Source organism: Ranitomeya imitator, chromosome 3 (genome assembly GCF_032444005.1).
Source record: "Ranitomeya imitator isolate aRanImi1 chromosome 3, aRanImi1.pri, whole genome shotgun sequence".
NCBI classification, from domain to species: Eukaryota; Metazoa; Chordata; class Amphibia; order Anura; family Dendrobatidae; genus Ranitomeya; species Ranitomeya imitator.
Genome location: NC_091284.1, coordinates 386,400,459 through 386,426,861, shown reverse-complemented (window position 1 = coordinate 386,426,861; position 26,403 = coordinate 386,400,459). Strand labels below are relative to the sequence as shown.

The 26,403-nt window shown below is 39.9% G+C and overlaps 3 protein-coding genes across 4 annotated transcripts in view; 2 read left to right on the top strand and 1 right to left on the bottom strand.

Moving 5' to 3' along the window:
- CSMD2 (CUB and Sushi multiple domains 2) overlaps positions 1-26,403 on the bottom strand; it is a 1,686,610-nt gene that overhangs the window by 985,160 nt on the left and 675,047 nt on the right. The window lies entirely within an intron of this gene.
- Positions 917-2,750, top strand: LOC138672115 (uncharacterized). Of its 2 annotated transcripts, XR_011319586.1 has the most exons (3): positions 917-1,375; positions 1,698-1,843; positions 2,635-2,750. XR_011319586.1 is itself a non-coding variant. In XM_069760156.1 (2 exons), the coding sequence occupies exons 1-2, from the start codon at positions 973-975 to the stop codon at positions 2,742-2,744; spliced, it is 981 nt and encodes a 326-aa protein (XP_069616257.1). In that variant the 5' UTR covers positions 917-972; the 3' UTR covers positions 2,745-2,750. The 2 variants fall into 2 exon arrangements, 1 of the variants encoding a protein (XP_069616257.1); XM_069760156.1 differs by having other exon boundaries at positions 917-1,843.
- Positions 4,953-8,491, top strand: LOC138672114 (uncharacterized). The gene is made up of 3 exons (XM_069760155.1): positions 4,953-6,538; positions 7,330-7,470; positions 8,361-8,491. The coding sequence occupies exons 1-2, from the start codon at positions 5,032-5,034 to the stop codon at positions 7,437-7,439; spliced, it is 1,617 nt and encodes a 538-aa protein (XP_069616256.1). The 5' UTR covers positions 4,953-5,031; the 3' UTR covers positions 7,440-7,470; positions 8,361-8,491.

The window sequence follows — 26,403 nt, the reverse complement described above, 5'->3', positions numbered from 1 at the left end:
CTTTGTCGGCCTTTACTGGTGTACGTTTTTGGTTGTAGCTCTCCATACGTATATAGGCATATTAGACATTAAGGTCTCCTTACTTTGTTCCAACTCTGTTTTTGGATTTATTATGTGACAGGTCAGCTGTGGTTTATACATAGACTTTTATCCAGGCGTTATCTACCTCTTCCTTCTTGTTTATGTGATCCTCACCTGCAGTATATCTTTGTATTTTATATATTTTGTATTTATTTTATGTTCAATAAAGTTATATCCTTTTATGATATGGTTCTTTCTGGTGTTGCCATTATTTGTAGGTGTTTATTATCTAGTATTATGGCCCTTATATAGGACATGTATATAGGTGTTTTGTTGTTTTGCAGTTTCTTTGTCCTATCCAATATGGACTTCAGGAGCCGAGATGCGTCCTGGGTACAGCGTGCTCAAAGTATATTTGCGGGTGAGGTCCCTCCTGAACAAGATTCAGCTCAAAAGGCAGCCCTTAAGAAAACCCTGAAGAATCTCCTGAATCGGAGAACACGTACTTGGTGGAATAAGGTGTCACTTGAAAATTACCTTAAAAAGGGTCTCACTCCCCGTGGGCTGAGGATTCAAGTTTTTCCGTCCTTCCAAATAGAGGATGATGAGTTTCGTCTCAGATGGGAGACGGCATGCAATATATGTTCATCCTCTTTCATGGGGATAATCATTGATTTTAATACAAAAACGTTAGAGGAACTAGAGGTGGAAATTGGCGAAGTACAAAAGAAATTAAATTTAGAGTGTTCTAAAGAGGAAATTGAATTGTTCAAGAAGGAGGTTGAGAAAAATCTAGTTGAATGGAAAAACCAGATCTCAAACACTAAAACTAAAAAATTTCTAAGGGACCTGGAGGACAAAAAATCTAATCGCATGTTCAGATGGAACAATCAAAAGACCGGGAAGAATGATGTATCAGTTAAAAACTCTACGGACACGTCATTAACTGGCATGTCTACAACATCATCTGCCAGTACTAGGAGATATCCTATCAGGTACAATAGGCGGAGATATGAACACAACCGTGGACCACGTGAAAGGAAGCAAAATGGAAAAGTCCGTTATGAGGAAACAAATATACCTGGTACATCATCCAAGGTAATTAACCTATCTAAAATACCATTGTCTTCTGACCACATTTCGGTGCTGAGCCTCGGCCTGTCTTTTTCCCCTGCATCAAGATTTGATAGGTTCTCGGTGACAAAGGATCTACAATTATTTGCTAGGAAGCTAACCTTTAAGAAAATGTTCCATCAACAGGAAGATGTATCAATGACAGCGACGATTTCGGATACACAAGTCCTTGAAACACTGGAAGACCTGGCAAGGGAATCTGAATCTGGAAAAGGTAATGGTGAGTATCCTTCACATCTTCTCCCTAAATCTACAAAATTTCCACAGACTTCTACATATCCTGAGATTGACCTATTCATCAGAATGGTGATGAGGGACCTTGAGGATATCCCAAAAACAATTAAAAGGGATAACCTCACAAAGGGTGAAAGGACGGCTCTCAAAGAACTAGAGGATAGGAAAGACGTGGTTATAAAACCCTCCGATAAAGGGGGTAATGTGGTTATCTGGCCTGTTGAATTATACGAGAAAGAAATGTATAGACAAATTAACAATATTGTGTGTTATCGTCGACTAACGTTTAACCCTATGTCCAAATTCAGGTCTGAGTTAAAAGAGTTGTTGTCAAAAGCTGTGAACGATGGTATACTCACCTGTAAACAGATGGAAGGTCTACTGATCAACGAACCTAATGTGGCAGTGATCTACCTATTACCTAAAGTACATAAGGACCCGGTCAGTCCACCAGGTAGACCAATTGTATCTGGAATTAACAACTTATGTGACCCTTTATGTAGATTAATAGACCACTATTTAAAACCTTTGGTGGAAACTTTGCCATCCTTCCTGAAGGATACAACTGATGTTCTCAGGAAACTTGACGGCATACATCTGGAATCTGACATGCTACTTGTAACATGTGATGTTGAGTCTTTATACTCATCTATTCGACATGAGGACGGTATTCGTGCCACACAATTTTTTCTCAACGTGAGTGGTCTGGATGGGGCACTCTGTGATTTCCTTCTGACAGCTTTAAACTTTATTTTGACACATAATTTTTTCCTTTTTAAGGAGTCCCTCTACCTACAGCTCCAGGGGACTGCAATGGGGGCGTCTTGTGCGCCCTCATATGCAAATCTCTTCCTGGGGCTGTGGGAGAGGGACATTTTTCAGTCTAATCCTATACCTATGTGTTCTGGAGTTGTAGCATGGTGGCGCTACATTGATGATGTGCTTCTAATTTGGCAAGGCACACAAAGTGACCTAGACACCTTCTTTAAACATCTGAATGATAATTGTTTAAATCTAAAATTGACATATCAATGTAGCAATCAACACATCGAATTCTTAGACATCTTAATCCAAGTCGATCAAACGGGCAGTATTCAGACAGACCTGTTTAGGAAAAAGACAGCAGCCAATACTTTGCTACATGCTACGTCCCAACACCCTAGACACTTGCTGAGAAACATCCCTACTGGACAGTTTCTAAGAGCCAGGAGAATCTGCTCTAATGATCTCTTTTTTGAAAGACAGGCCGGGGACCTTCAGCACAGATTCATGGAACGTGGATATGGCAAGATGAATTTATGTCAAGCATACACAAGAGCTCGTCTAAGCAATCGATGTCATTTATTGAGAAATAAACCCACGAAGACCAAGACCTTTGACACAAAGGTAAGATGTATCCTGGATTTTAATTCCCGGAGTGAGGAGGTTTATGAGATTCTTCAGAAACACTGGTCCATCCTATCACTTGATAAGACCCTATCGAATATAGTTGGGGTTACCCCTGCTGTGACCTATAGAAGGGCACGTAATTTACGTGATCATCTAGTCCACAGCTACCACAAGGGTGAGAATACCAAATTTATCTTTGGATCCAAAGGCCCGGCTTGGGGCTGCTCACCTTGTGGTAAGTGTGTGGCATGCAAAAATGTAGTTAAAACGAAGGATTTCATGAATTCGGATGCAACTGAGCAATATACCATCACCCACACTATTAACTGCACTACAAAAGCAGTCATATACCATGCCACTTGTGGCTGTGGCCTTGTATATGTTGGTATGACATCAAGGGAGTTTAGGAGGCGTATTCGGGAGCATATACTAGACATTGAAGGGGCCAAGACCAGTGATGATCTGACAATTCTGAAGCCAATCCCACGACATTTCAAAGAAAAACATCAATGTGATCCCACTGGACTTTTATTTAGGGGCATTGATAGGGTTTTCATTGGGCCACGTGGGGGTAACTGGAAACGCCTATTGGCCCAAAAGGAGACGAAATGGATTTTTAAATTAAACACAATTTCACCATATGGATTAAATGATCATAACAGTTTTCAACCATTCTTGTAATGAACCTTCCATCAGTCGTTCTGTTACCAATTTTTCCACTAGTTCTTCTTGCTTCGTGTTTTTAATCATTGTTTTATTTTTTTAATCTCATTAAATTCTCTTTTATCCTCTTTGAGCTGTTGTGATTTTTTGATGTTGGTTTTATTTTTTTTTCTCTCCCCTTTTGGAATGCATATATTTATATATATTTATTTACTATTCTTTTAGATATTTATTTTGTTACCATCGTTATTCCATCTTCCACTTATCAAGGATGATATCTTCATTTTCACCTTCTACCTATATATGATGGCGTCTGTTTGAAGCACTCGTCACTTTTGTTCTCCGACATCTGCAGCACTCAGCACTTTTACATACGTATTTATTTATACATAGGTTGTTTACACTAATTTTATGTGATATGTATATGTGTATGTAGTTTTATATATATATATATGTTCAATTTTATATTTCGATTATATTATATATATGTACACCTTTTTATCCATTGCTCTGCTGCATAGCAGTTAGTTGATGGCTGTTAGTATAACACTTATATGTTTTTTTGTATTATTCTTACCATTATTTGGTTATAAGCACTAAGTTGTATGTCATCCTTGTGTTTGTTATCTAATTTATTATGTGCATTCCTTCCATTTTTTCTTTTTTTCTAGGTTCCGTCTTTTTTCTCTGCGGTACTAAAACTTCTTCTTGGTCTGCGGTCTCTAGTACACTTCTATGGTTGTTTACTTACCTTCCTCACGTGACTGTATCACTTGATCTTGTCAGGTGACACCGGGCTTCTGCCGCGGCGCTCACATCTTCTATCGCGGGACTTCGGTTTCCATGACGACCGCACTTAGTTGTACACGGCGCTTCTTCTTACCGCCACTTCATTTTTTCATCAGGCGGTAGCGGCGGTATATAGGATACGGCGGCTATTTATCACTTAGAGACACTGCGCAGTGATTATTAGTAAGAATACCGAGCGACAACTTATTATGAAGAAACTCTTGTGCTATGTGCGCATGCGCCCAGATCTGCTTCCGGTTTCCGGTTTTTCGGTTCCTATGGCCTATTGCAATATAAAAAGGGATGAAACCAGCGTCTATCCACCCCTGGACGAAGCATTTCAGTGCGAAACGCGCGTCGGGTGTGGTGGACGCCTGGTTATCCTACACCTGATCTGGTAAATATATGTACATAATGTAACGTTGTTGTCACTAGTTATATGCTATCTTATACTATTCATAGGACCTTTGTCGGCCTTTACTGGTGTACGTTTTTGGTTGTAGCTCTCCATACGTATATAGGCATATTAGACATTAAGGTCTCCTTACTTTGTTCCAACTCTGTTTTTGGATTTATTATGTGACAGGTCAGCTGTGGTTTATACATAGACTTTTATCCAGGCGTTATCTACCTCTTCCTTCTTGTTTATGTGATCCTCACCTGCAGTATATCTTTGTATTTTATATATTTTGTATTTATTTTATGTTCAATAAAGTTATATCCTTTTATGATATGGTTCTTTCTGGTGTTGCCATTATTTGTAGGTGTTTATTATCTAGTATTATGGCCCTTATATAGGACATGTATATAGGTGTTTTGTTGTTTTGCAGTTTCTTTGTCCTATCCAATATGGACTTCAGGAGCCGAGATGCGTCCTGGGTACAGCGTGCTCAAAGTATATTTGCGGGTGAGGTCCCTCCTGAACAAGATTCAGCTCAAAAGGCAGCCCTTAAGAAAACCCTGAAGAATCTCCTGAATCGGAGAACACGTACTTGGTGGAATAAGGTGTCACTTGAAAATTACCTTAAAAAGGGTCTCACTCCCCGTGGGCTGAGGATTCAAGTTTTTCCGTCCTTCCAAATAGAGGATGATGAGTTTCGTCTCAGATGGGAGACGGCATGCAATATATGTTCATCCTCTTTCATGGGGATAATCATTGATTTTAATACAAAAACGTTAGAGGAACTAGAGGTGGAAATTGGCGAAGTACAAAAGAAATTAAATTTAGAGTGTTCTAAAGAGGAAATTGAATTGTTCAAGAAGGAGGTTGAGAAAAATCTAGTTGAATGGGAAAACCAGATCTCAAACACTAAAACTAAAAAATTTCTAAGGGACCTGGAGGACAAAAAATCTAATCGCATGTTCAGATGGAACAATCAAAAGACCGGGAAGAATGATGTATCAGTTAAAAACTCTACGGACACGTCATTAACTGGCATGTCTACAACATCATCTGCCAGTACTAGGAGATATCCTATCAGGTACAATAGGCGGAGATATGAACACAACCGTGGACCACGTGAAAGGAAGCAAAATGGAAAAGTCCGTTATGAGGAAACAAATATACCTGGTACATCATCCAAGGTAATTAACCTATCTAAAATACCATTGTCTTCTGACCACATTTCGGTGCTGAGCCTCGGCCTGTCTTTTTCCCCTGCATCAAGATTTGATAGGTTCTCGGTGACAAAGGATCTACAATTATTTGCTAGGAAGCTAACCTTTAAGAAAATGTTCCATCAACAGGAAGATGTATCAATGACAGCGACGATTTCGGATACACAAGTCCTTGAAACACTGGAAGACCTGGCAAGGGAATCTGAATCTGGAAAAGGTAATGGTGAGTATCCTTCACATCTTCTCCCTAAATCTACAAAATTTCCACAGACTTCTACATATCCTGAGATTGACCTATTCATCAGAATGGTGATGAGGGACCTTGAGGATATCCCAAAAACAATTAAAAGGGATAACCTCACAAAGGGTGAAAGGACGGCTCTCAAAGAACTAGAGGATAGGAAAGACGTGGTTATAAAACCCTCCGATAAAGGGGGTAATGTGGTTATCTGGCCTGTTGAATTATACGAGAAAGAAATGTATAGACAAATTAACAATATTGTGTGTTATCGTCGACTAACGTTTAACCCTATGTCCAAATTCAGGTCTGAGTTAAAAGAGTTGTTGTCAAAAGCTGTGAACGATGGTATACTCACCTGTAAACAGATGGAAGGTCTACTGATCAACGAACCTAATGTGGCAGTGATCTACCTATTACCTAAAGTACATAAGGACCCGGTCAGTCCACCAGGTAGACCAATTGTATCTGGAATTAACAACTTATGTGACCCTTTATGTAGATTAATAGACCACTATTTAAAACCTTTGGTGGAAACTTTGCCATCCTTCCTGAAGGATACAACTGATGTTCTCAGGAAACTTGACGGCATACATCTGGAATCTGACATGCTACTTGTAACATGTGATGTTGAGTCTTTATACTCATCTATTCGACATGAGGACGGTATTCGTGCCACACAATTTTTTCTCAACGTGAGTGGTCTGGATGGGGCACTCTGTGATTTCCTTCTGACAGCTTTAAACTTTATTTTGACACATAATTTTTTCCTTTTTAAGGAGTCCCTCTACCTACAGCTCCAGGGGACTGCAATGGGGGCGTCTTGTGCGCCCTCATATGCAAATCTCTTCCTGGGGCTGTGGGAGAGGGACATTTTTCAGTCTAATCCTATACCTATGTGTTCTGGAGTTGTAGCATGGTGGCGCTACATTGATGATGTGCTTCTAATTTGGCAAGGCACACAAAGTGACCTAGACACCTTCTTTAAACATCTGAATGATAATTGTTTAAATCTAAAATTGACATATCAATGTAGCAATCAACACATCGAATTCTTAGACATCTTAATCCAAGTCGATCAAATGGGCAGTATTCAGACAGACCTGTTTAGGAAAAAGACAGCAGCCAATACTTTGCTACATGCTACGTCCCAACACCCTAGACACTTGCTGAGAAACATCCCTACTGGACAGTTTCTAAGAGCCAGGAGAATCTGCTCTAATGATCTCTTTTTTGAAAGACAGGCCGGGGACCTTCAGCACAGATTCATGGAACGTGGATATGGCAAGATGAATTTATGTCAAGCATACACAAGAGCTCGTCTAAGCAATCGATGTCATTTATTGAGAAATAAACCCACGAAGACCAAGACCTTTGACACAAAGGTAAGATGTATCCTGGATTTTAATTCCCGGAGTGAGGAGGTTTATGAGATTCTTCAGAAACACTGGTCCATCCTATCACTTGATAAGACCCTATCGAATATAGTTGGGGTTACCCCTGCTGTGACCTATAGAAGGGCACGTAATTTACGTGATCATCTAGTCCACAGCTACCACAAGGGTGAGAATACCAAATTTATCTTTGGATCCAAAGGCCCGGCTTGGGGCTGCTCACCTTGTGGTAAGTGTGTGGCATGCAAAAATGTAGTTAAAACGAAGGATTTCATGAATTCGGATGCAACTGAGCAATATACCATCACCCACACTATTAACTGCACTACAAAAGCAGTCATATACCATGCCACTTGTGGCTGTGGCCTTGTATATGTTGGTATGACATCAAGGGAGTTTAGGAGGCGTATTCGGGAGCATATACTAGACATTGAAGGGGCCAAGACCAGTGATGATCTGACAATTCTGAAGCCAATCCCACGACATTTCAAAGAAAAACATCAATGTGATCCCACTGGACTTTTATTTAGGGGCATTGATAGGGTTTTCATTGGGCCACGTGGGGGTAACTGGAAACGCCTATTGGCCCAAAAGGAGACAAAATGGATTTTTAAATTAAACACAATTTCACCATATGGATTAAATGATCATAACAGTTTTCAACCATTCTTGTAATGAACCTTCCATCAGTCGTTCTGTTACCAATTTTTCCACTAGTTCTTCTTGCTTCGTGTTTTTAATCATTGTTTTATTTTTTTAATCTCATTAAATTCTCTTTTATCCTCTTTGAGCTGTTGTGATTTTTTGATGTTGGTTTTTTTTTTTTTCTCTCCCCTTTTGGAATGCATATATTTATATATATTTATTTACTATTCTTTTAGATATTTATTTTGTTGCCATCGTTATTCCATCTTCCACTTATCAAGGATGATATCTTCATTTTCACCTTCTACCTATATATGATGGCGTCTGTTTGAAGCACTCGTCACTTTTGTTCTCCGACATCTGCAGCACTCAGCACTTTTACATACGTATTTATTTATACATAGGTTGTTTACACTAATTTTATGTGATATGTATATGTGTATGTAGTTTTATATATATGTATATGTCCAATTTTATATTTCGATTATATTATATATATGTACACCTTTTTATCCATTGCTCTGCTGCATAGCAGTTAGTTGATGGCTGTTAGTATAACACTTATATGTTTTTTTGTATTATTCTTACCATTATTTGGTTATAAGCACTAAGTTGTATGTCATCCTTGTGTTTGTTATCTAATTTATTATGTGCATTCCTTCCATTTTTTCTTTTTTTCTAGGTTCCGTCTTTTTTCTCTGCGGTACTAAAACTTCTTCTTGGTCTGCGGTCTCTAGTACACTTCTATGGTTGTTTACTTACCTTCCTCACGTGACTGTATCACTTGATCTTGTCAGGTGACACCGGGCTTCTGCCGCGGCGCTCACATCTTCTATCGCGGGACTTCGGTTTCCATGACGACCGCACTTAGTTGTACACGGCGCTTCTTCTTACCGCCACTTCATTTTTTCATCAGGCGGTAGCGGCGGTATATAGGATACGGCGGCTATTTATCACTTAGAGACACTGCGCAGTGATTATTAGTAAGAATACCGAGCGACAACTTATTATGAAGAAACTCTTGTGCTATGTGCGCATGCGCCCAGATCTACTTCCGGTTTCCGGTTTTTCGGTTCCTATGGCCTATTGCAATATAAAAAGGGATGAAACCAGCGTCTATCCACCCCTGGACGAAGCATTTCAGTGCGAAACGCGCGTCGGGTGTGGTGGACGCCTGGTTATCCTACACCTGATCTGGTAAATATATGTACATAATGTAACGTTGTTGTCACTAGTTATATGCTATCTTATACTATTCATAGGACCTTTGTCGGCCTTTACTGGTGTACGTTTTTGGTTGTAGCTCTCCATACGTATATAGGCATATTAGACATTAAGGTCTCCTTACTTTGTTCCAACTCTGTTTTTGGATTTATTATGTGACAGGTCAGCTGTGGTTTATACATAGACTTTTATCCAGGCGTTATCTACCTCTTCCTTCTTGTTTATGTGATCCTCACCTGCAGTATATCTTTGTATTTTATATATTTTGTATTTATTTTATGTTCAATAAAGTTATATCCTTTTATGATATGGTTCTTTCTGGTGTTGCCATTATTTGTAGGTGTTTATTATCTAGTATTATGGCCCTTATATAGGACATGTATATAGGTGTTTTGTTTTTTAGCCAATGAACTTAGTTAAACTCACATCAGCATGAGCACCATTAGAAGTTTCCCCATGGCGCTTGCGCTGACGTGAGTCAGTTGAACAGGGTTCATTGGCTGTGAGAACAAGCGCGTGCTGCTCAGTGTCTCTACTGAATGGCAGACTATGTAGTCGCATCATGCAACAATGCAGCCTGCCATCTAAATGTATCAGAGCTAGATGCATCATGGATAAATTATTATCTTCTTGGCAGATATTTGAGGAATATGGTTATCATTTTTATTCTGTTACAGGAGATAACCCAATGGATTGGGTGTTGCAGTGAGTATACATGGTGTGTCATTATTTCAAATAAAGGACTTTATTCTGTGTCTATTTTGGACAATTTTGACTATGGGGTTAGTATTGGGAGCATCTTTTGTACGACATTCCATTACTAACCTCTGGGCTTGATGTCACCTGACAATACAAAGGTGACATCAACTCCCCAAACTGTCAACTCTACCAACTATTACCCCATTTGCCACCGTACCAGGGCAAGTGGGAAGAGCAAGGCTAAGAGCTACATTTGGTGCCTTTTATGGATGCACCATTTCTGGCAGAGAGCTGATGTTTTTAGCCTGGGATAGGGCCAATATCCATGACTAGGGTTGAGCGACTTTTCCTTTTTTGAGGTCGAGTCGGGTTTCGCGAAACCCGACTTTCTCAAAAGTCGAGTCGAGTGAAATTGGCCGATTATCTTGAAAAGTCGGGGTCGGGGGGTCGGCCGAAACACAAAACCCAATACAAGTCAATGGGAAATCTCTATATATTTATATTTACTTCAGCGCGATATTGCAGAAAAGCCGTTAATTCAATTGCTGGCTTTTCATTTCTCCTTCCTAAACCCGACATGATATGAGACATGGTTTACATACAGTAAACCATGTCATATCCCCAATTTTTTTTGCATATTCCACACTACTAATGTTAGTAGTGTGTATGTGCAAAATTTGGGCGCTGTAGCTATTAAATTTAAGGGTTAAATCGCGGAAAAAATTGGCGTGGGCTCTCGCGCAATTTTCTCCTCCAGAGTGGTAAAGCCAGTGACTGAGGGCAGATATTAAGAGCCTGGAGAGGGTCCATGGTTATTGCCCCCCCCCCCTGGCTAAAAACATCTACCCCCAGCCACCCCAGAAAAGGCACATCTGTAAGATGCACCTATTCTGGCACTTGGCCACTCTCTTCCCATTCCCGTGTAGCGGTGGGATATGGGGTAATGAAGGGTTAATGTCACCTTGCTATTGTAAGGTGAAATTAAGCCAGATTAATAATGGAGAGGCGTCAATTCTGACACCTATCCATTATTAATCCAATAGCATGAAATGGTTAAAAACACACACACAATATTGCAAAGTATTTTAATGAAATAAACACACAGGTTGTTGTAATATTTTATTGCACTCTCAATCCACCTGAAGACCCTCGACCTGTAACAAATTAAAAATAATAAACCAACAATATCTCATACCTTCCGTCGATATGTCCCACGATGTAAATCCATCTGAAGGGGTTAAATTATTTTACAGCCAGGAGCTCTGCTATAATGCAGCTGTGCTCGTGCCTTTAAAACCCCAGCGAATGAATGGAAAGTAGGTCAAGGACCGGTAGTTACCTTCATTCGCGGTGATGCGCCCTCTGCTGGATGTCCTCATATGAACTCGAGCCTGGGAACTTTTCTGAATATTTTCCCACACTCGAGGTCATATGAGGACATCCAGCAGAGGGCGCATCACCGCGAATGAAGGTAACTACAGGTCATTGACCTACTTTCCATTCATTCTCTGGGGTTTTACAGCCACGAGCACAGCTGCATTAGCAGAGCTCCTGGGTGTAAAATTATTTAACTCCTTCAGATGGATTTACAGCGTGGGACATGACAGATCATCGGAAGGTATGGGATATTGTTGTTTTTTTATTTTTCCTTTGTTACAGAGCGAGGGTCTTCAGGTGGATTAAGAGTCTAATAAAATATTACAACAACCTGTGTCTTTATTTCATTAAAAGACTTTGTAATAATGTGTGTGTGTTTTTTAACCATTTCATACAATTGGATTAATAATGGATAGGTGTCAGAATTGACGCCTCTCCATTATTAATCTGGCTTAATGTCACCTTACAATAGCAAGGTGACATTAACCCTTCATTATCCCATATCCCACCGCTACACGGGAATGGGAAGAGAGTGGCCAAGTGCCCGAATAGGTGAATCTTACAGATGTGCCTTTTCTGGGGTGGCTGGGGACAGATGTTTTTTGCCAGGGGGGGCAATAACCATGGACCCTCTCCAGGCTATTAATATCTGCCCTCAGTCACTGGCTTTACCACTCTGGTGGAGAAAATTGCGCAGGAGCCCACGCCAATTTTTTCCGCGATTTAACCCTTAAATTTAATAGCTACAGCGCCCAAATTTTGCACATATACACTACTAACATTATTAGTGTGGAATATGCAAAAAAATTGGGGATATGACATGGTTTACTGTATGTAAACCATGTCTCATATCATGTCGGGTTTAGGAAGGAGAAATGAAAAGCCGGCAATTGAATTACTGGCTTTTCTGCAATATCGCGCTGAAGTAAATATAAATATATATATATGTGTGTGTCTCAATGTTATATATATATATATATATATATATATATATATATATATATATATATATATATATAAAAAGGAACCCGACTTTGGAGCAAAGATCGCACACCGCCGACCCAATGCCACAGTGGGATCGGGTGGGGTTTCACGAAATCCGACTTTGCCAAAAGTCGTCGACTTTTGAAATTGGCCGATCCGTTTCGCTCAACCCTATCCATGACCTCTTCCTAGGCTATTAATATTAACCTGCAGCTGCCTGCCTAGCCTTTGCTGGTTATTAATTATAGGGGGCACTACCGTCATTTTTTGGGGGCCCCGCAATTGAATAAATAGAAAAGGCTAAGCATACAGCTGTGAGCTGCTATTAATAGCCTGAGGAGCTCCATGAGTATTACCCCCTTCCCAGGCTATAAGCATCTGCTCCCAGCTGTTTGCTTTCACTCTGCTGGTTAATAAAATGTCAGAGGATCCCATGCCATTTGTCTCATAAAATAACTAAGTAAGAAAAAAACATGTACAGTAAGCTAGACAAGCACTGTATTAATTATATATGTGACTGATATATATATATATATATATATATTCTATGTGTATATGTCTATACTATCTATTCTGCTTTGTTGAGTCACGTTCTGATTTTAATGTACGCGGCAGATGAATTGCCGGCTTTTCAAAGGAGATGGGTGAGTAAAAATTGGACGGTGCTCACATGGTCCGAGTTCCGTGCAATTTTTTTCTCACACCCATTGACTTGCATTGGCAAGTCTCATCCAAGATACGAGGACAATCACAATATGCTGCAATTTTTTTCTCATCCCGATCTGAGCTGAGAAAGACATTGCAGATGCGTAGGGAGTCATAGATTAACATTGGTCAGAATGCTATCCAAGTGATATACTTGTCCATTTTCCTCGCAGATGAGTATGAGCCCTAAGAGTAATAACTAATGCTCATCTGGAGCAATGAAGGCTGCGGTTCTATTGTGCATGGTATTGCATTTTTATAATTTTTATATTTGGAAAAAGTGTTGCCTTTCACCTACATTAGGTAAAACTCATAGATCAGCAGTTATTTGTAAATGCAACCCTGTGTGTCTATCTTAAACTAAACTAAGAATGTCAGCTCTCAGAGATAGTATTACCTATGTGAATTGAGGTGGACGAATGAAGGGAGAAATAATTGCAAAGTATTTCAAATTCAAAGCCTCTTCATGTCTGACTACCAGGACATCCGTATTCTGCGTACAGTCATCTGTCAAGATTCATATGAGAGGGCGAAACTGAGAAGCTTGGCAGGGCTCAAAAGGCACACCTGCCGCTTGCTTTTTATTCACTTCTCCTGGAAATACAGATGCCAAGAACTGCAGAAATAAACAACTTGTTACCCATGGGTGAAGAAGGAGAGCGATACTATTGTTAGATTAAGTAATTGTTTGCTTTCGGTGGACAAATGAATCCACCCTTGGCTCATCACTGCGGTCCCTGCCGTTGTTTATTTTTCAACAGCTGCCCTAGAGAGCTCAAAAACTTAGGATGCAACAGAAGATTAAAAAGAACTTGACCCAATCAGATTGCCATTTTCTATAATAGCACAGAAAAGATGCTATTTTAATAAGCCCTTATTTTATGGTAATTCCTTTGCTAGAAGGTATTTCCTAAGATCCATCACATATTAGGTAGCCTCTCAATTATTGGGTTCTCTACTGCAAGCTTGACACTACCAAGTAATAAAAAGTCGCTATTTGCAAGTATGTAAATTATTTTAGTCATTTAATTTAATTTATAACATGATTCTAGTAAACGTATAGCTTGTATTCATCATCTTCTTCCTTCTATCCCAAGAAGGATTTAAAAGGGTTGTCCACTACTAGGACAACCCCTTTTTGAATAAAATGTTTGGTCCCCATAAACTAATAAAGCCTATACTCACCTCCCGTGTCAGCGCTGTTCCAGCGGTGTCGGCACTCATTCTCCCGGGGGCTGTCATGTGGTTTTTGATTGGGTGCCCAATCAGTGCTGGCATCACTGTCTCTGCTTTCAGACAAATCAAACATGAAGAGGGAGTCTGGGCAACAGCTGGTCTCTGACTTCCTCTTCATGCTTAATTTGACAGGAGGCGGGGACAGTGATGCAGGAGCTAATTGGGAACCGGTGTCACGTCTCACAACCTACTACCGCCTCCTTCCTCCCTGCTGGACCCACAGTGCTTTTAGGGACACTGCGCCCTGTCCGTGCCGTTCCGGACCTTCATACTCCTGTTCTCTGGACCATTTGTGGAGCCTCTGTCTCCATCTTTCGGACAAGTATCGTCCTCCTCCTCTTTCCTCCATCACTATTCACTAAGTGAGGTTTGAGAAAGACCTTTCAGGTCGAAACGTTACCTCAGAACTCTATTGACCACTGTGGTGTTACTCAATAAATACTTCACATCTCTGATGCAAAAAATTGTCTGAGTGCGGTTGTTTGCCCGAATTTATGATTGTACTGTCCAGGTTCAGCCAGCACCAGCTCCATTCTACAGAGTGCACGCCTTTTCCCTCTAACGTCTCACAACAACAGCGCGGGAGCCCTGGGAGAGCAAGTGCCGACACCACGGGAACAGCGCCACCATGGGAGGTTGGTATAGGCTTTATTATTTTATGGGGGACAAGCGAGTGGTAGGACAAGAAGTTTTCCAAGTAGTGGACAACTTCTTTATGGCACACAACTATACTGAAATATAAAAAAAACTTAACTTACATAAAGGCATAAACACATAAAAGATTATCAGAATACCAACATTTACGAATTCTTAGTATTAGGCCACAGGGCCAAGTCAACATTTAGTTGTCTGCTGTTTGTCCGAATCTTTGGACTATGAAAAGAACTTCCAATATTTGAGCCATACCACTGAAAAAAAAAAAAAAAAATGGCTGCTCAACTGCATATTTTTGCTTTTAGTTTTGATTATGCAAAAAAGGTATTCGCACATACAGTAAATGTGCCAAATGTATAATAAAAGACAACCCACACAATGAAAGTCTAATGTTTCCGCACGAATACCTATTGATACTAATTCTGATATGCTTACATATTTGGGCTACTGTACTTTTAACCTTAAGTATGAATATTATGGAATTATTTTGGAATTATGGAAATCACAGGATCGACAGATGTGCTAATGTTGTTCAAATAAAGAGAAAATGGAAATAAAATTTTCAAGACATCTCAACTTAATCAGAATCATGTATGAGTGCCATGCAAAGAAATACCCACACAAACAAGCTTTGGCATACTATTAATGAGGTTATTAGTGCTTGCCTGAGGAATACTCTGCATGCTGAATGCACTCGGTCTTCATCAAGATCCTCTGCTGGCAGCTTCCTTTACAATTGCCGACCAATAATGTGCCAAATGGGCAGTCCATGGTAGCATGTTAAGGCAACAGAGGCTGCCAACAGTAAAGCGACCAACATGAAGCCTGCCACTGTTAAGTTGAGATTAATACTGACTCTGCATGTAACATGCAATGTTTTCGTTATTAAAGGGACTGTTCTCATTTTTTGAATTTGTTGCACTCACAAGTAAATATTACAGGTTATCCTTCTTTATGAACTTTTGCCCACTTGTTAATGCAGCCTTCATCACAGCATTCTGTTTCTCAAAATGAAAATCAGTCTTTTGAATGTGGAATACATGACATGGCAGTTCCTCTACAGCAGAAGATGAACATCCTGAACAAGGGACCAGCTTCTATTAATGGATTTGCACCAAGTTTTTAAAGCACCACACCAGCAGGGTTTTTTCCATTGCATTGTTTGTGACCTGTAGCATCGCTTCAGTGTTTGTTGGGCCAGCCAGAGGTCACAACTCAGTGTAAGTCTATGAGAGCCAGAACGAGGCTCTCAAAGGCTTGCACTGAGAGATTGTTACTGTGAACTCTGACTTCTGGTGAGTCAGAAGTTGCGGTTACAAGATAGCGGAGTGTTGTGAATTCTGTTGTCGAGCTCCCTCCTGTGGTCGTGAATGGTACTTCAGTGAGTTCTGTCCGTGGGCTCCCTCTGGTGGCTGTGAGTGGAGCTGCTACTTCTGAGGTTCCTTACACAGGTGACGTGGTTTATCCTTTGGTTGGCTGCTCTATTTAACTCCACTTAGATTGTTACTCCATGCCAGCTGTCAATGTTTCTGCATTGGTTCAGTTCGCTCTTGGATCTTTCTGGTGACCTGTCTACTCCATCAGAAGCTAAGTTCCTGATAGTATCTAATTCGTTCATTGTTTTCTTGTCCAGCTGGATATCCTGATTTTGTCTTGCTAGCTGGAAGCTCTGGGATGCAGAGTGGCATCTCCGCACCGTTAGTCGGTGCGGAGGTCTTTTTTGCACACTCTGCGTGGTCTTTTGTAGTTTTTTGTGCTGATTACAAAGCTACCTTTCCTATCCTCTGTCTGTTTAGTAAGTCTGGCCTCCCTTTGCTGAAACCTGTTTCATTTCTGCGTTTGTGACTTTCATCTTTACTCAAAGTCAATATATGTGGGGGGCTGCCTTTTCCTTTGGGGAATTTCTCTGAGGCAAGGTAGGCTTTATTTTTTATCTCTAGGGCTAGCTAGCTCTTAGGCTGTGACGAGGCGCCTAGGGAGCATCAGGAGCGCTCCACGGCTATTTCTAGTGTGTGTGATAGGATTAGGGATTGCGGTCAGCAGAGCTCCCACATCCCAGAGCTTGTCCTGTGTGAGTTTTAACTATCAGGTCATTCCGGGTGCTCCTAACCACCAGGTCATAACAGCGGAGTTGGACTGCAGCAGTGACAGGAAGAGCTGAAGACAGGAGCTGGTGAGTATCATGCTAGGGTCAGGGAACTTAGATTAGTGGAACCAATACAGCATGAAATAAAAACAACAAATGGTGCTTTAATCCTTTCACCCCGAAGCCTGTTTTCAACTTCCTAATCAGGCCATTTTTTTTCAATTCTGACCACTGTCTCTTTATGAGGACTTTGATATGACTTGCGTTTATTTGTGAAAAAATGGAAATTTGGCAAAAGTTTGAAAATTTTGCAATTTTTAAAGGTTTAGTTTTTATGCTCTTTAATTAGAGAGTCATATCATACAAAATAGTTAATAAATTACATTACATAAGCCACATGTCTGCTTTACATTAGCATGATTTTGGAAACATAATTTTTTTTTTGTTAGGAAGTTATAAGGGTTAAAATTTGACCAGCTATTTCTTATTTTTCCAACAAAATTTGCAAAACCATTTTTTTAAGGACCTCTTCACACTTGAAGTGACTTTGAGGGGCCAATATGACAGAAAAGGCCCAAAAGTGACACCATTCTAAAAACTGCATCCCTCATGGTACTTAAAATCACATTCAAGAAGTTTATATACCCTTCAGGTGCTTCACAGGAATTTTTGGAATGTTTAAAAAAAATTGAACATTTAACTTTTTTCCCACAAAATTTTTAATTCAGATCCAATTTGTTTTATTTTACCAAGGGTAACAGGAGAAATTGGACCACAAAAGTCATTGTTCAATTTGTCCTAAGTACGCCGATACCCCATATGTGGGGGTAAACCACTGTTTGGGCACATGGCAGAGCTCAGAAGGGAAGGAGCGCCGTTTGACTTTTCAATACAAAATTTCCTGGAATTGAGATTGGACACCATGACGCGTTTGGAGAGCCTCTGATATGCCTAAATGATGGAAACCCCCCCACAAGTGACACCATTTTGGAAACTAGACCCCCTAAGGAACTAATCTAGATGTTTGTTGAGCACTTTGAACCCCCAAGTGCTTCACAGAAGTTTATAATGTAGAGCAGTAAAAAAAATCATATTTTTTTTCCCAAAAAGGATGTTCTTGCCCCTAATTTTTTATTTTTCCAAGGGTAACAGGAGACATTGGACCCCAAAAGTTGTTGTGGAATTTGTCCTGAGTATGCTGATACCTCATATGTAGGGGTAAACCACTGTTTGGGCACATGGCAGAGCTCAGAAGGGAAGGAGCGCCCTTTGAATTTTCAATGCAAAATTGACTGGAATTGAGATCGGACACCATGTCGCGTTTGGAGAGCCCCTGATGGGCCTAAACAGTGGAAACCGCCACAAATGACCGCATTTTGGAAAATAGACCCCCTAAGGAACTTATGTAGATGTGTGGTGAGCACATTGAACCCCCAATTGTTCCCCTAAACTTTAGAATGTAGAGCCATGAAAATTAAAAAATCATATTTTTTTCCACAAAATGATCTTTTAGCCTGCAATTTTTTATTTTCCCAAGGGTAACTGAGAAATTGGACCCCAAATGTTGTTGTCCAATTTGTCCTGAGCATGGCGATACCCCAGATGTGGGGGAGAACCACCATTTGGGCCCATGTCCAAGCTTGGAAGGGAAGGAGCGCGGTTTTGGAATGCAGATTTTGATGGAATGGTCTGCAGGCATCACGTTGCGTTTGCAGAGCCCCTGATGTACCTAAACAGTAGGAACCCCCAAAAGTGACCCCATATTGGAAACTAGACCCCCAAGGAACATATCTAGATGTGCTGTGAGAGATTTGAACCCTCAAATGTTTCTCTAAAGTTGATAACGCAGAGCCGTGAAAATAAAAAATATATTTTTTCCACGAAAATGATATTTTAAACCCCAAATTTTTATTTTCACAAGGGTAACAGGAGAAATTGGACTGCAAAAGTTGTTGTCCAATTTGTCCTGAGTATGCTGATTCCCCATATTTGGGGGGAACCATTGTTTGACATACGGCAGAGCTCGGAAGGTAAGGAGCACCGTTTTACTTTTTCAATGCAGAATTTGCTGGAATTGAGATCGGATGCAGTGTCATGTTTGGAGAGCCCCTGATATGCCTAAACTGTGGAAACCCCCCCAATTCTAACTCCAACCCTAACCCCAATGCACCCCTAAGCCTAATCCCAACCATAATTCTAACCACACCCCTAACCTGAACACACCCCTATCCCTAATCCCAACCCTAATCATAACCCTGACCACACCCCTAACCCCAACACACCCCTAACCCTAATACCAGCTTTAATCTCAAGCCTAACTATAACCCTAACCACACTCCTAACCCTGCCACACCCCTAATCCCAACCCTAACCCCAATCGTAAACATAATCCAAATCCTAACTTTAGTCCCAACCCTAACTTTAGCCTCAACTTGAAACCCTAACTTTAGCCCCATCCCTATCCCTAACTTTAGCCCCAACCCTAACCCTAACTTTAGCCCCAACCCTAACCCTAATGGGAAAATGGAAATATATAATTTTTTTTAAATTGTATTATTTTTCCCTAACTAAGGGGGGTTTGATTTACTATTTATAGCAGGGTTTTGTTTGGCAGCTGTCACACGCTAAGAGACGCTTTTTATTGCAAAAATAGTTTTTGCATCACATTTTGAGAGCAATAATTTATCCACATTTTGGCCCAAAGAGTCATGTGAGGTCTTGTATTTTGCGGGACGAGTTGATGTTTTTATTGGTACCATTTTCGGGCACATGACATTTTTTGATCGCTTTTTAATCTGATTTTTGGGAGGCAGAGTGAACAAAAACCAACAATTCCAGAATTTCTTTTAGAGGGGGCATTTATACCGTTCCTCGTGTGGAAAAATTGATAAAGCAGCTTTATTCTTCGTGTTAGTACGATTTTTTTTTATGTTTTGGCGCTTTTTCACAATAAAAACTATTTTATATAAAACATAATTGTTTTTGCATTGCTTTATTCTGAGAGCTATATCTTTTTTTTTTCTGCTGATGATGCTGTATGGCAGCTTTTTTTTGCAGGACAAGATGACGTTTTCAGCGGTACAATGTTTATTTATATCCACATTTTATTGCACTTTTTGTTCGGCAGTATGATGATAAAGCATTGTTTTTTACCTTGTTTTTATTTATTTTTTTGCAGTGTTCAATGTAGGGGTTATCTAGTGGGATAGTTTTATAGAGCAGGTCGTTACGGACACGGCGATACCAAATATGTGTACTTTCATTGTTTTTTTTAAATTTACATGAATAAATGGATTTATTGGAAAATATTTATTTATTTTTTTCTTTATATTGAGATTTTTTTTTAATACATTCTATTTTTTTTTTACTTTCTAACATTGTCCCAGGGTGGGACATCATTATATTACATTAGATCGCTGATCTGACACTTTGCATAGCACTGTGTCAGATCAGCGATCTGACAGGCAGTGCAGGAGGATTTCCGGCGCCTGTTCTCAGCAGGTGACGGGAAGCCACCTCACTTCAGGACCCGGAAGGAAGCCCATGGCCATTTTGGATCCGGGGACTCCTTGCAGAACACTGGAACAACGCAATCGCATCTCGTTGTTCCGGTGGGAGAGCGCAGGGAGCCCCCGTCCCTGCGCGATGCCCCTCTATGTTGCTGTCACTACTGACAGCGGCATTAGGGGTTGAATACCTACGATCAGCGCTACTGCCGATCGTGGACATTGCTGCGGGGTGTCAGCTGTCACATACCATGAATCCGCGCAATCGTGCCGCCATACTAGCACTGCGGTTTGCTGGGTGTCCGACACCTGAACCCCCAATTATTCCAAGGACAGACTTTACTCCATTTGGGACTGCCATGCTTTCCTGTCTCTTGTAGTCTCATTGAGATTGATATGAGATGACTTAAAAATTTGGCACATATTCTTTAAGACAAATTCCCTGAGGGAAAAGGGTTTTTCTGAATGAGAATTTAAAATCTATGTCAGTTCTGTGCTAATTAGCTATATTTAAAAAAAAACTTTGATTTTGTAACAGAAAAACAGCCAAAACCACGTTAAAAACAAGGGTATCTAAAACCCATTTAGAAAAAAACAAAAGATATGTTATAATTCAGTTTTTCAGACGTTAGAAACATTGAACAATCGACCCCTTCTAGAACTCTTGCTAGTTTTTATTTTCTTATGTTTTTAGAGCGTGTTGCACCCATTTAACAATTATTTCAAAATGTTGGAAGGAAAAAACAGGAAAGGAAAAAAATATTATGTCTATGTATTTATACATATGTATGAGTATGTGTCTTTCAAAAGGGTTTTAGTAGACATTAAATGTACATGTCAATCACTCTCCTGTCCTGTCCACGTTCAGCTGCTCAGCACCTTGAACATCGGGAGAGAACAGCAGATATTCAGTTTTCTTGTTACAAAAAGTTAAAATGCAAGCTTTTGTTTCACATGACATGATTGAGTGATGGAGGTGAAGATAATATATATAACATTAGATGAAAACACTAAGATGACTATAATATACAGATACAGGTAAGACCACATATTACTGTTTAAACAACTGAGATACTATAAAATAAATGGCGCACATCCTCGTTCATTAGTGACATTACTTCTGAGCCAAAGCAGTAGATCAATGAATAGTGAAAGCACGACAAGTCGGTCCAAAAATAAAGCCTTTCCTTTGACATTCAAGAACACATGCTAATGAGCACAGAGGGAGTTGCACATAGACAAACCTCTAATTACCAGAATGCTGTAAGGCAGATTATCTTGAATACTGTCCACCATGGGTTACACAGAAAAATAATAAACTATCAGCAATTATATTCCTTCCATTTAGGAATGAATAATACAGTGAAAAATGGAAAATATTTCAATTATTTAGTCATTTCTGATAGTGAAGTATAGGGATGGTTTGCATGTATATATATATATATATATATATATATATATATATATATAATATTTTCATTCTTTTTCATTTTATTCCTTCCATTACTAGCGATCTTGCTTTTGCAAAAATGTACAGTACTTATGCTAATAAAAAGCCATCTCTTTTGCAGATTATAGTGTAAAAGTAATGCTAAGTTTATTAAGTGATGTATGTGTGTCATTAGAATATTGTTAAATGAGTATATGTCCCTATTCTGCTTATTTAGTTAGTTACTTACAGTAAATGCCATCCAGAAATACAAAAATAACTCAAGGTTGACACTGCTGAAAAACCATCAGTAATATAATTATCCTCTGGTCCATCCATCCCTCTGGTATATTCTCATGAAATAAAATATCATTCTAGCAATTATGAAGCAAAGAAATGCAAGTAATGTAGAATGCATGACTTATTCTATAGGCACTGAACTGAATCTCAGAAGGAAAAGCCTATACAATGTACAATATATGTGCTTAACAAGTAATGACGATGCACTTGTAAGGTGCACAGGGCAGTAGTCATGGGTGAGGGGCTGCTGGGTTCCCACACCCTGGCACCCCACAAATAAAAAGCGTACCAATTCTTCTTTGTTATCCGTGTGATGCACATGCGTGTGATGCACATGCTCATGTTTTGGTTGCGGGTCTATGCTGTCTTCAACTTCAGGAGCCACAGCACACACATCAGGAGACACCCCATTTGTTTTGTAAAAGATAAGTTTACTTAACTGTGCATTTTTATCATATTGAAGTACGCAGTATTGGGCAAAAACTTTTCCGTTCTCAAAGTCCATAGTACAGCACATATTTATATCCACTGTTCGCTCGCCCTGAATTATCCCTTTCTTTACTGGCATCTCTGGCCACTGGGATTTTCCATCAGGCTTCATCTCATAGGAAGATAATGAGGCATGCTTCTCAGTGCCTCTGTTGGGCCATAGGCCCTGGATGTTCCTGGTATGTCTGCTGAAGTTTGTGGTTGATGTACTCATGCTGCTATACAGCCCATACTCTATGTACCCTTCAGTCTTCTGACCTCAAACTGCTGCTCGCTTGTCTCTCAATCTAATCTCTCTCTAACTAAAAACCAGGAAGTAATTCCCCTTTTTGTCCCACTAGCTCCCCCCATACTGTGGGCTAGTGCTAAGTATTAATTGTGTCTTTGCTCTATTTGCCACAGCAGTTTGTTGCTGGGGAAACATAACCTTTCCCGTATGCAACTACTGTCACTATCTTTTAACAGTATGCACTGAACTTCCTATCATTGTCTAATCTGCTCTACTCTGAGTCCTAAACCCTAACCTATATTTTAAGCTGTATTTACCCTGCACTTTCTCTAATACCTTCAATGTTTATCACACTCTATACATTTTGAATTTCACATGACACAGTAAATTGCATGAAAGTATTCACATCACTCAATTGTTGTCTTCAGGGGAAGGAACATGACTATCCCTGTCATACCCTTACACACTTACAGATTCTAAAACAGGATTAGAGATGAGCGAACCCAAACTCAGAGAGTGTCCAGTGTGAACTCCGAACATGGACTTTTCCCGGAAGTCCATTTTAATGTTCGGAGAGGGAGCAGGAGAGAGACCTAGCCCTTATTTAAACCATTTTACAGCACCAACATTTGGGTCCCCATTGACTTTTATGGGGTTTGGGTTCAAGTTCGGCAACAGCTCTGGTACTCGATGAGAGCTTTGGATAAAAGTTTGTTGAACCCGATGAACTCGAACATCCACGGGTCCACTCATCCCTACATTGGATATACAATATCTTGTAAGGAGTGTAGTGATATTTTCTTATCTTTTTGTACAGGTATTTCAGTGATTGACTAAGCCCTCATTAAGACATCTGGATTCTAACTGTGCTTTTTATGGAAAGTACATATACCCATTATAGACTATGGGGCTGTTCACAAGTCTTTGTAATAATGGACCAAGTAGTCCACATAAAATCATATTACACACCTCAGCTGTATGCTTCTAAATCAGATAGTCCACCTTACTGGTTAAATGCCATAAGAGTGGTACGCAGCCACCAAGGCTAAAATACCAACAATAATCAATGTCCTAATAGTTGCAAATAGGCTCTACATGGGAAAGTATTGAATTAATGCTTACCTCCATAGAGGCTATTAGCCAGTGAAATTAATCACTATCATTCTTATAAAGGGAGGAATTGAACAATACCTACCCCATGTGAGACTGCACATTCCGACATCGGGTGTAAATTTACCCCGATGTTGGACTCCCTCCCTTTGATGTGGGCTCTGTCGGTGAGCCCACATCTTTCCCGACACATATCAGCTGTTATGAACAGCTGACATGTGCCCAGAACAGCCGCGGTTGAAATTGCAATCCACCCGCAGCTATCAACTCGTTAAATGCCAATCGTGCCTGAAATCCACCCATCAATCATGTGATCATGGGTCACTGATGGATTGGCATGACAACCAGAGGTCTCCAGCAGACCTCTATGGTTGTCGCTGCCAGATTGCTATGAGCACCGCCCGATGGTTGGTGCTCATAGCAAGTGAGCAATTCGGCTACATACAGGTGATCTGATCATCACCTGTATTTAGCAGAGCTGATTGGACAAGTGCAGCATCTAGTCTCCCATGGAGACTATCAAAGCATGCAAAAAGTAAAAAAGTTTTAAAAATATTACATAACTTAAAAAAATTTAAAAGTTCAAATCACCCCCCTTTTGCCATATTCAAACATAAACATATTTGGTGTCGCTGTGTTCAGAATCGCCCAATCTATCAATATTAAAAAAGAATTAACCCGATCACTAAATGGCGTAATGATAAAAAAAATTCAAAATGCCAGAATTATGTTTTTTTGGTCATTGCAACATTGCTTTAAAATGTAATAACGGCTGATCAAAAGATCGTATGTGCACCAAAATGGTATCATTAAAAACATCAGCTCAGCACACAAAAAAGAAGCCCTCACCCAACATGAGAGCACACAAAATTAGAGACGCTACGGGTATCGAAAAATGGTGCAATTTTTTTTTTCCAATTTTGGAATTTTTTTTCACCTCTTAAGTAAAAAAAAATCTAGACATGTTTGGTGTCTATGAACTTGGAATGACCTGGAGAATTATAATGTCAGGTTACTTTTAGCATTTAGTGAACATGGTGGAAAAAAACAAGTGTTGGATTGCACTTTTTTTTCAATTTCACCGCACTTGGAATTTTTCTCCCATATTCAACTACAAGACATGGTAAAACCAATGGAGTCAGTCAAAAGTACATCTCGTCCCACAAAAACAAGCCCTCACACGGCCATTTTGACCAAACAATGAAAAAGTTATGGCTCTGGGAAGAAGGAGAGCAAAAAATGAAAATGCAAAACCAAAAATACCTCTAGGTGTTAAGGGGTTAAACAAAAACAGGGAAGAAACTGATTAACTGACCCACCTCTTCCGACAAGCCTACAACCTGCAGTAACCACCGATCGACCAAACCGCTGCACGGCCAGCTCTACCCTACCTACCGTATCCTCACCCATCCCTTGTAGATTGTGAGCCCTCGCGGGCAGGGTCCTCTCTCCTCCTGTACCAGTTGTGACTTGTATTGTTCAAGATTATTGTACTTGTTTATTATGTATACCCCTCCTCACATGTAAAGCGGCATGGAATAAATGGCGCTATAATAATAAATAATAATAATAATAATAATTAATAATCACTCCTGGAATAATAGCCCTTAGCAATGGAGATGGTATCAAGTTACACTGCATGAGTTTAGTTAGGGTTTACTAACCCCTTCTTGGTCTCTTTCAATAGAGCAGAATGGTGGCCTGCTACCTGCCATTTTGCTACATTTGAGTAAATTGAATTACCAAAAATTTAAATTGGCTAGACTCAGTTAATTTTGAAAAATTGTAAATGAATTTAAATAGTTTGAAATTGATTCTCTCCTTCTTACTGATAACTTGAAAATGTATATTGTAAAAAAGTAAAACGCAATAATCTAATACAATGTTTCACAGCTACAGTCCTCAAAGCCCTAAACAGGTCATGCTTTCAGTATTTCCATAGCATTGCACAAGTGATGGAATTATTATCAAGGCATCAAAAGTTTCCGCAGGTCTAATTCTATCTCTTGTATAACACTAAGCAGATACTGAGAAAATGACCTGTTGGGGGGCCGTTAGGACTGGAGATGAGAAACACTGCTCTAATCCACAAAGACAGCCCATGCTGTTTCTAAAGCTGCCCATAGTCAAAAAAGAAATGTTCAGCTTTTGGCAACCTTCTCAAACTTGCTGTGGCCAGAAAGCCATGCTTTTTCTATAGCGGAGCAGAGATAAGAGTCTGGTAGGCGCCACATGAGCTGTTCATATTGAG

Excerpts from the sequence above, each read along its gene's own strand:
- LOC138672114 (XM_069760155.1), top strand. The coding sequence starts at position 5,032 with ATGTATATAGGTGTTTTGTTGTTTTGCAGTTTCTTTGTCCTATCCAAT. Across the intron at positions 6,539-7,329 it reads GGACCCGGTCAGTCCACCAG|GCCGGGGACCTTCAGCACAG; the intron begins GTAGACCAATTG and ends TTTGAAAGACAG.
- LOC138672115 (XM_069760156.1), top strand. The coding sequence starts at position 973 with ATGTCTACAACATCATCTGCCAGTACTAGGAGATATCCTATCAGGTAC. Across the intron at positions 1,844-2,634 it reads GGACCCGGTCAGTCCACCAG|GCCGGGGACCTTCAGCACAG; the intron begins GTAGACCAATTG and ends TTTGAAAGACAG.